General features: G+C 36.6%; 2 protein-coding genes and 1 pseudogene across 2 annotated transcripts; all 3 read right to left on the reverse strand.

The window, feature by feature from the left end:
• Window positions 1–10,390, reverse strand: part of LOC145218176 (uncharacterized) — a 280,341-nt pseudogene that overhangs the window by 39,681 nt on the left and 230,270 nt on the right.
• On the reverse strand, window positions 765–7,625 carry LOC145217686 (uncharacterized). Its single transcript, XM_080085024.1, has one exon. The coding sequence runs from the start codon at window positions 3,847–3,849 to the stop codon at window positions 2,824–2,826; it is 1,026 nt and encodes a 341-aa protein (XP_079941150.1). The 5' UTR covers window positions 3,850–7,625; the 3' UTR covers window positions 765–2,823.
• Window positions 8,490–10,382, reverse strand: LOC145217685 (uncharacterized). Its single transcript, XM_080085023.1, has one exon. It carries the CDS (start codon window positions 10,365–10,367, stop codon window positions 9,195–9,197), a length of 1,173 nt encoding a protein of 390 aa, XP_079941149.1. The 5' UTR covers window positions 10,368–10,382; the 3' UTR covers window positions 8,490–9,194.

The raw sequence follows: 10,390 nt of genomic DNA on the forward strand, positions 1-10,390 counted from the left end.
TTTTTCATCTGTATGTGTCCACATGCATCTTTTCAAGTTTGTAGAGCTCTTCTGGCAAAAGAGCTCTACAAACTTGATATTATGCCTGGCAGCAATAGCTTATATGTATCTTTTCAATTGTCCACCTTGCGTAAGTTTCTTTTCACAAATATGACATATTTATTAGTTTTTACTCATTTTTCGGTTAATCAAGAAAAAAACTTGTCACAACGCATTGTGTTTAAAAACTATCTTGTTCTAGAGTCTAGACACCGATTATCGTGATGATGATTATTAACTTCTAATGTGCTATCTTACAAACACAAAATCACTAAAAACGTGCAAAACTTCTATGCACTAAAGCGGAACCAAAAGTTTCATAATCTCGTTGCTCTATGACTTTGTTTATACCGTATTAAATTGTGTAAAATTTATCTTAACTAACTGCTTCTATGTGTGTTACGTGTGAGTCATTTTTCGGCGTTCAGAAAACTGCTGAAGCCCAGATTTGACAATGTAGAATTATCGGAAGCTACTTTACTCAAGTAGCGAGTTTTTATTATGTGTTTGCCATTTTTGATTTAGACTCGATCAACTTAAACAGGGATGGAATTTCAGGTTATTTATTTGTGCATTGTAAGTTGTAAAATAAATGACATAGTTTAGGGTTGCCATATTTTATGATACACAATCCCTGACAAAATTTATCTCAGTTGCGTTAACCCAGTGTTTCTCAAACTTTTTCTTTTTTTTCTAAACGGTCCCTTTGCCATTATTTCGAGGGCTCACGGTACTTAAGCCTGAATGTGTATTTCAGAAAAACGAAAGTTGATTGCAGGACTTAGCTATTTATGCAAAAATTGCGCATAACAATGATCCAAATCTGACATCACAGACAAGACAAAAACATTACAGTTGTGCGCGAACAACTGCATTTTTGTTAGTTATCATGCAACAAAGGCTATTGTTTAGCAATGGAGAGAGTCGATTCTCACTTTCATTTTGATTTTAACTTATTCAGTTGCACAAACTGACGCCAAATAGAATTACTTCCATCTTTTCGCGGTCCCCGCAAAACTGCCTCACGACCCCTAAAGGACCCCGGACCCTACTTTAAGAACCACTGCGTTAATCATTTTGCGATCCGAACACTTATATTACGGAATAAATTTTGAATATTCGAAAGTCACACGGACGGCGACACGAAAAAATGTAGATACGATACTCTGATCCTTGCCAATTAACTTCTGCGTAGACTTCTGTTTATTTAAGTTTATTAGGCTAACCTCACTACTCTTACTATCTTTAAAACAATAAGCACATATATCAGGGGTCGCCAACCTTTACCACTCTAAAAACCGTTCGGACCAATTTCACTTAGAAAAAAAAAACACACGCTGAGAGTCACAAAGACCTTTTTAAATTTGACATAAAATGCCACTGTGAAAACGTTCTTCTGTCCCACGACATTCGACTTAATGTTGTTAGTTAGTTGCTTGCATGTTAGATACACAGTTAAAGCAAATGAAACTTCCCACGTTCCCACGTATAGCATCGAATGCTGTGTTTTCTTGAGACGCGGATTTTTATTTGTGTATTTAACGCGTATTGTTAGACAATCGGTAACAAACAGGTATTGTTACGTGCGCACACACACTGCAAAACGAAACAGTTAGCTTGTGCGTTAACATGCGCGCCGCCAGTTTACCTCTTTCGCTTCAAGGTATAGACGCGATTGTAACCAACTACTAGAAACTTTTTCCGTTGGTACATTAATTTCATAGCATATATTTTGTTCTCTTAAATTCCTGACTTTTAAGTACATTTTAACATTTCTCCCTGACGCAGATTTAAAGGCTAAATACCCTGACATGTCAAGGAAAATCCTGACGTATGGCAACCCTAACATAGTTGCTGGATTCTAATAACCTGTTGTTGTCACATCAGTGACTGCTTTACAAAAATGTTTGTTGCTGCAATTTGGAAAAGCAAAAAGTCAAGTAGAGCCTTTCCTTGAATGTTTTAAATTTCAATTTTTTTTTCTCAAAACCAGGGAGTCGAACCGGAACTGAACCCGAACCCGCGAACCGGTTTGAGCGGTCAATTTCATTAAACCCGAACCGCCAATTAAGATTTCCTAAAAACCCGAACCGGAGTTGAACCCTATATTTTGTTAGGCGTTGGACCTGAACCGGAACCGAACCCGCAAAAAATGAATAATGTTTTCAATTTTGTGACTATTTTCAAAACAGCGTACTGAATAATATGCGAGATAACATTTACAGGGCGTGTCCAAAATAACAGTGCACGGTCAAAATTATTTTTGAGTTTCATAAGGCCAGGTAGGCGATGGGAAGAATTAAATTGAAACCAATGAAAATTTAAACCGGTTTAGAAACCGCAAACCGGTTCGGACCAGACAATTTGCCCAAACCGGAACTAAACCCGAACCCGAAAATATACATTTTTAAAAACCTGAACCGAACCCAAACCCTTAAAAACAAAATGAAGCGAACCCGAACCGAACCTGAACCCGTATGACAAGCGGTTCCACTCCCTGCTCAAAGCATACAAAAATCTATTAAAGCAAACAGTTTTTCACAAACCCTACACTTATGTGACTTTCCTACTTTGGACAAACAAATGTATTCCGACATACAGTCTTAGACTCAAATGTACATGAGATTTAAGTTTAAGACAACTCTCATTGTCTTGGCATGTGTTAAATCAAATTAAAATTTGCACCAAAACAATTTTTTTTACAAACATCACATAAAAGGTATGTGTTTTTCCGAACCACCTTGTCCGCAATATATCTTTTCATCAAACATCGATGGAGTTCCTCTAAGTGTGTGTCAACATGTGTCTTTTCAAAGTTCCAACTTCGCGAAATCTTTTCTCACAGACATCACATTGATGGGGTTTTTCATTTGTGTGAATCAACATGTGTCTTTTCAAATGTCCGACCCGGCTAAACATTTTCTTACAAACATCACACCGATGAGGTTTTTCTTTAGTGTGTGTCATCATATGTCTTTTCAAATGTCCAACTTCGCTAAATCTTTTCTCACAAACATCACATCGATGAGGTTTTTCTTTTGTGTGTGTCAAACCGTGTGCTTTTAAGTTTCCACCTGTTCTAAATCTTTTTTCACAAACATCACATTGATGAGGTTTGACATTGGTGTGTGTCAACATATGGATTTTTAAGTGTCCAGTCCGTCTAAACCTTTTCTCACAAACATCACATCGATGAGGTTTTTCTTTAGTGTGTATCAACATGTGTTTTTTCAAATCTCCACTTTGGCCAAAACGTCTTTCACAAACATCACATCGATGGGGTTTTTCTTTCGTGTGTGTCAAACCGTGTGCTTTTAAATTTCCACCTCTGCTAAACCTTTTTTCACAAACATCACATTGATGAGGCTTTTCTCTGGTGTGAGTCAACATGTGTCTTTTCAAATGTCCACTTCGGGAAAAACTCTTTTCACAAACATCACATTGATGAGATTTTTCTTTTGTGTGAGTCAACATGTGTGTTTTCAAAGTTCCTTTTTGGGCAAACCTTTTTTCACAAACATCACAATGATAAGGTTTTTCTTTAGTGTGAATCGAAATGTGTTTTTTCAAATTTCCACTACCGGCAAAACTTTTTTCACAAACATCACATCGATGAAGTTTCTCATTGGTGTGTGTCAACATGTGGCTTTTTAAATGCCCATGTCGGCAAAATCTTTTTTGACAAACATCACATCCATAAGGTTTTTCATTTGTGTAAATCAACATGTGTTTTTTTTCATCTCTCCTTTCGGCAAATCTTTTCTCACAAACATCCCATCCATAAGGTTTTTCTTTAATTTTAGTAAACATGTTACTATTTTATGTTTTGAAAACAAGAATATTACATTTAAAAAACAAGATTGTCACATGGTTTAATGTCACAACAACCTTGGTTTAATGCATAGTCTTTGTCATTCCGTGTTTTTTTTTAAGCGAATGGTGACAACTTGGTAATAAGACTATTGATTCCAGCAAAGTTACCACCCAGTCTCAACTTCATAACGTGCCAACGTTTTATTCTAATGCGAGAACCCCCTTAATAGTGTATAGTAAAGGTACAGCTGCAGCGTTTTTATCAACAATTCACCACTTGTGTTCTATACTTTGTCGCACAATTTCTTTTTCAAACCAAACACAAGGAAACTCTAACATTTCCACTAAATCATTCATTCATGACTTTAACGTGAGGGTCACAGAGCAGTTTGCAGATAGGCTACGTATCGAACGATTGGTTTGGAAACACTAAAATCTTTGAACATAAACACAATTTGAAGATCAACTAAATATCAGCTGGTATATTTTCATGGTAATATAGCTGGCAAATGCGCATTATAACGGTTTTTACGTAGCGTTATGATTTGAAACAGTGACTTTCTATTGGGAGAAATTCCTTCCAACTTGGGAATTATAATTCGTCAGGGAAGGGATATGGTGTTCGTAAATAGTTTAGTTCAGTGGTTCCCAAGGGAGGAATTTACTTTAATTTTACATTTTGTTTGTAAATATATATCTCAGCTTTGCGGATATCACCCATAAAGTTGATAAAATACACGATTTTAAATAAAAATTTGTACGGTGTTTTTTTTACTACAGTGGTTCCCAACCGGAGGTTCGCGAGCACCTCGGTATTTTCGCACGGTGTTAGTTTTCTTTGCTGGACGCTAATAACTATTTGTAAACAAAATGCTTTTTCATCAGTTGTTTCGTCATAAGAAGTCATAACTACAACAAACACAATTATGCGCTTACCATTAAAATAGTTTTGGAGATATTAAACATGCTTTGAATTGCTGAGGGAGGAATTCATCGAAAAGGTTTTGAACCACTGCTTTAAAAGATTTATTTAATCACGATGCGTTTTACTAACTGCAAAGGCTACTACTCCACTGAAGTTTGCATCAACTGGCTTCGCAATGTGGCCGTCAGGTGTGCAACAGTTTTCTTTTCCAGAATGTTCGACTACAGGCGCCATTTATATTGGTCACAATTAAGTCCAAATCGCTGGCTGGCAAGATAACGCAAACACAATGCAAATGGATCTTTTCTCAGGCCTAAAAATTTCTTACTTTGTTTTTTATTCAAGACATGCCATTCAATAAACAATTAGATCAGCTCTACGTTTAAAAACCGAAAGTAAGCTATGATATCAAGAAATATAACAACAACAATTTTGCCATTAAAATGAAACCCAAATCCACATTTGCGCAGTGCAGTTAAGTTGCTCGTTTAAAAGGTAGCTTACCCCCAACGAAGTCAACACAGCAGACCCTTTATGAAATATCTGTGTTCTGCAAAACCAACCTAAGAAATCGACTTTTGTACATTCTCGTATCACAGAAAGCAATTGACTTGTTTGAAATCAGACTACGCAGTAAAATGGAGTCAGTGCATCTAATGCAGTATTAGCATCACAAAACCTTTTACTACGGCATATATTTGTCAATACGGAATTGTAATAATTTAATGTTTGCCTTAAGAAATAACTTAAAAGCGTCTTCAAACTCGTATACAGCCTGCATTGCCTGGGGCTCTAACTGTGTGCACCGATGCGTGCAATGCAAAAAAAGAAAACTTGCGCTCACATACAGCGCTGGCTGGCAGGTCAAATTAATGTGCGTTATTTAATTCTTTCCATAAACCCTGCCTTTATTTTAGCTTTGAGAAGAACTCAGGTTAACCGATTTACCTGATTCAAGGCGTTGGAAGAGCGTCAGTTTCTACATAACCAAATGTAACACTTATCGCAATAAACTACCTAACCTGCTAAACTGTACAGCAAATAAACCAATCATTATTACTTGTAAACAATATTATTCCAGTTATACTTTTACGCTCACATTAGCTTCTTTTTACTAACAGAAATGCTTTCGCCTGTGTGTTTACAACGTAAAATGTTGGACGCTGCAGAAGTTCTTTTGAGCAAGCTACGAACAACACAATGAAATACACTGAACAAGGTTATCATCGACAAAGACTCGCATGACAAATCCGTTTAATCCAGACATTTGGATGCAAAGTATCAAAGGGGTGTAAAAAACTTCGTCGTTTCTCTCAAACATGCTGTGTAAATGCACGGTAGTGAAAAATAACACACATCCATATTAAAAATCTGAACAGACAGATGAACAAAGATAACCACATTTCTTCGCAAAGTATAACGGTTATTGAAAGTAGCACAAGATGTTATGAGCAGCGAAACAATTATTTCATGTGTTTCAAATATTTGCAAAGCCAAATTCTCGACTAAAGTTACAAGCTAACTAGTGTCAACTGGCTTCGCAATGTGGCAGTGAGCTGTGCAACAATTTCCTTTTCCTGCGTGCCTGATTACAAGTGTCATTTATCTGGTGCAGTTAAGTTGCTCGAAAATCCATCAACTACCATGACCAGTTGTTGCGCATACATGAAATATTTTAGGAAATAATTAGTTGTACAGTTAAGTAGACGAGAACGAGTTAAATGTAGTATAGTGTTTCTGCACTAAACATAAAAAAATCCTATTTGTTGTTGTTAAAAAACATCAATAAACACTTACTGCCCAGATTAAACTTTGTTTCTCGCCTAAAAATAAGTTAATACGTTCCAGCTAAACCTCTACACTCGCATTAGCACAAAGCTTCAATTCCCTGTGGCTCTGACTGTGCGCACTGATGCGTGTAACATTGGTGAAAAGACGTCAGTGCGTATTTGTCGTCACGGTTAAGTAGACATGAGCCCTGTAAGAAAAAATGTTTACATACAGCGCTGGCTAGCAAGTCAAACGTTTCTGCTTTAGTTCTGCGTTTCGCCTAAGACCTTTTAAGTTATAACGGTTATATAACGGTTAAAAGTAGCACAACATATAGGCAGCGAAAACAATTAATCCATGCGTTTCAAATATATGCAAAGCCAAATTCTCGACTTAAGTTATAAGCTAACTAGCATCAACTGGCTTCAATGTGGCAGTCTTCTGCACAACAATTTCCTTTTCAGACGTGTCTGATTACAGACGTCATTTATCTTGTTGCAATTAAAAAATCACTATATTTCAGTTCAAGCTCTACACTCGTATTAGCACAAAGCTCAAAATGTCTGGGGCAATGACTATGTGCACTGATGCGTGTTAGTTGACCATCGGTGAAGTGACGTCAGCGCGCAGTTGTCGTCACGGTTACGTAGACATATGCAAATGCGAGAAAAAAAAGTAAAAAACAAAACCAATAACTCACCAACTTTATTCCGCCAAAGTTTTATTGTTTCAAATAGTAACTCACCAACCCTACTGCGTTACGGAAAATCCCTCAACTAAGCTACCAAGACCAGTTGTTGCGCATACGTGAAATATTTTAGAAAATAATTGGTTGTACAGCTGCGCCTTCTAAATTTTGTATGTTTTGATATGACTCTTTTAAAATCAGAAAACCAGTTAAATGCTGCATAGTGTTTCCACATGCTTCTGCATTAAACGTAAACTATCCTGAATAAACTGTTGCTGCCAGACATATTGTATCAACAATATTTTAGCTTTTCCAGCAGTCTTCAATAAAGTATGCCAACCTCTCGGTATCCCCCATACGAGACACCTTCACCAGGGTAATGACATAAATTGCAAACACAAGTTATTATAAAGCGAAAAGGTCGGCGAAACACACATAAACAAAAAGGGCGGTAGTAAAAAAACGCACTGCGCACCAATGGTCGAGTGATAACACCTAGCTCAATGGTGCAAAAGCGACCGATAAGTAATCGGCATTAGAACGTCCGTTTTAAGGTTTATCGTGTTGGTGTAAGTATGTATGTTCCACGACTCCGGGAAACCTCGCTTGTGAAACCCGGTTTCTCTCGCTAATCTCCCCGTTTTGCCGATGTAAATATCGTTGCACTGTTCACATGGGACTGCGTACACCACACCCATTGCCGCGTTTATTGTATCTACATTTGAAGCTATAATGTCTGAAAGTTTGTCAAAACTGGAATTAAAGACATTAAAACTGATCTTATCACCAGAATTGATCAAAAAAAGTAATTTACCCCTTTATTTATTTTATGTTTGATCAAATGGAAGAATATGTGTAAAAAAAGTGACAAACTTTTACGCCGACTTTTAGGTAAAAAAATACCAATATGTAGTAATAATTTACGCTTGACTTGCTTCATTTACATTTTTTAAACTTTAGTTAGGTTATAAACAACCACAGCAGACATTTAATTATTTAACCTATCCACTAGCGTTACCTCGCTACTAAAAATTCCTTAACTGAGTAATCAGTAGCGCAGCTGTGACCCACCACTTTTGCACGTTCCCGTATTACAGGAAGCAAATCGACTCAGTCGTTTGAAATCAAAGCAAACGATCAGCGACGAGTTGAATCCTGCATGTGGTGGTTATGGTGAACTTACTGTTCTGAAAAATGCCATTTCTGCTGAAGCTAGCGCATGCATTGAAATCCAATTTAAATATCAAATATGCGTTCAGTTACTGTCGTGTATGCGACCCTTCTTGTGTGGCGAACCTTTTATTGTAAAAATAGTAGAACAAAGCGGCTACGAATAGGCAAACGAAAATGCACAAAGTGTCTGCTACCACCTGTTCTGCCACGCAAGCCAACAAATAGGTTACACATTGTCACAGTTTTGGCAAAATGAACACAAAACACTTCAACATACGAACTGCTGGGTAAAGTTATTTGGATTAGTAACAATTGTTTCCATTAGCTTTACATTGCCAATGAATCAACTATTGTGAAACAATAATGTCAATCAGGTGAAACATTTACCGTATTTTAAGCAACCTGGGCTGGTTTGCAGTACAAAAAATTTTCATCATAGGAAACAAATTCGTGCATGTTGTTATAAAACACTTTGGCAAGGAGTAAATTTTGTTTGAAAAATATGATCAGCATCAACAATAATATATGTGTCATGAAATACGAGTGCCCGTACAAAAATGAAAAGGGACAAATATGATAAACAAAACAGTTTTTTAACTTCTAATAGTGACAAATGTATATCTTTTTTCATTTCAATTAACATGTACGGATTCTCGTTAGCGTGCATTCTGCGTTTAAATCATAGTAATTATTCTCCATCGAAAACGCGAATTGAGTACTGTTAATTTTAATACTTTACAAAACAATCATTTGGATTTTGAGAAGTTTTCTACGAAAGCAAAATTATTAAACGAACATCACATCATAAGGTATCACATCGGTGTGTGTTATTATGTGCGTCTTTTTTTCATTTGTATGTGTTAACATGTGTCTTTTCAAAGCTCCACCCCGGGCAAATCGTTTTTCACAAACATCACATCGATGAGGTTTTTCATTTGTGTGTACCCGCATGTGTGATTTTAAAAGTCCACTGTGGGCAAATCGTTTTTTACAAATATGACATTGATGCGGTTTTTCTTTGGTGTGAATCGAAATGTGTGTTTTCAAACTTCCACTATGGGCAAATCTTTTTTCACAAATATGACATTGATGGGGTTTTTCATTTGTATGTGTCAACATGTGTGTTTTCAAGACTCCACTTTGTGCAAATCTTTTTTCACAAACATCACATCGATGAGGTTTCTCATTTGTGTGAATCAATATGTGTGTTTTCAAATATCCAGCATGGGAAAAACTTTTTTCACAAATATGACATCGATGGGATTTCTCTTTGGTGTGAATCAACATGTGTCTTTTCAAGTTTCCACTAACGGCAAATTGTTTTTCACAAATATGACATTGATAAGGTTTCTCTTTCGTGTGAATCAACATGTGTCTTTTCAAACCTTCTTTTTGACTAAATCTTTTGTCACAAACATCACATCGATGAAGTTTGTCACGGGTGTGTGTCAGCATGTGTGCTTTCAAATGTTCACGTAGGCGAAACCGTTTCTCACAAATTTCACATCCATGTGCTTTCTCATTTGTGTGTGTCAACATGTGTGTTTTTAAAGAACTCCGTAAGGCGAATCTTTTCTCACAAACATCACATCGATGTATTTTCTCACTGGTGTGTGTAACTAGGTGTTTTTTCAAATAATCACGTCGGTTGAATCTTTTTCTACAAACATGACATTCGTGAGCTTTCTCATTGGTGTGTGTCAACATGTGACTTTTCAAATTAGTACTTCTAGGAAATTTTTTTTCACAAACATGACATTCATGGGCTATTTTATTGGTCTGCTTCAACAAGGGCGTTTTGGATGTTACACTTTCAGAAAGTTTCTTATTATTGTGGGTTGACTTGGGTGTTCTTGAAAGAGGATGATTCCCGCTAGTTTGTTGGAAGTTTGTAGACAAACCAAACGCCTTTTCATTTTGCAAGGATGATTGATTGGAGTCCGAATCCCAGGAAATCATTTTCTTTCCAGTTGGGTACTCAA

The sequence above is a fragment of the Phallusia mammillata genome, chromosome 3, assembly GCF_965637545.1.
Source record: "Phallusia mammillata chromosome 3, kaPhaMamm4.hap1.1, whole genome shotgun sequence".
In the NCBI taxonomy this organism is placed as follows: domain Eukaryota; kingdom Metazoa; phylum Chordata; class Ascidiacea; order Phlebobranchia; family Ascidiidae; genus Phallusia; species Phallusia mammillata.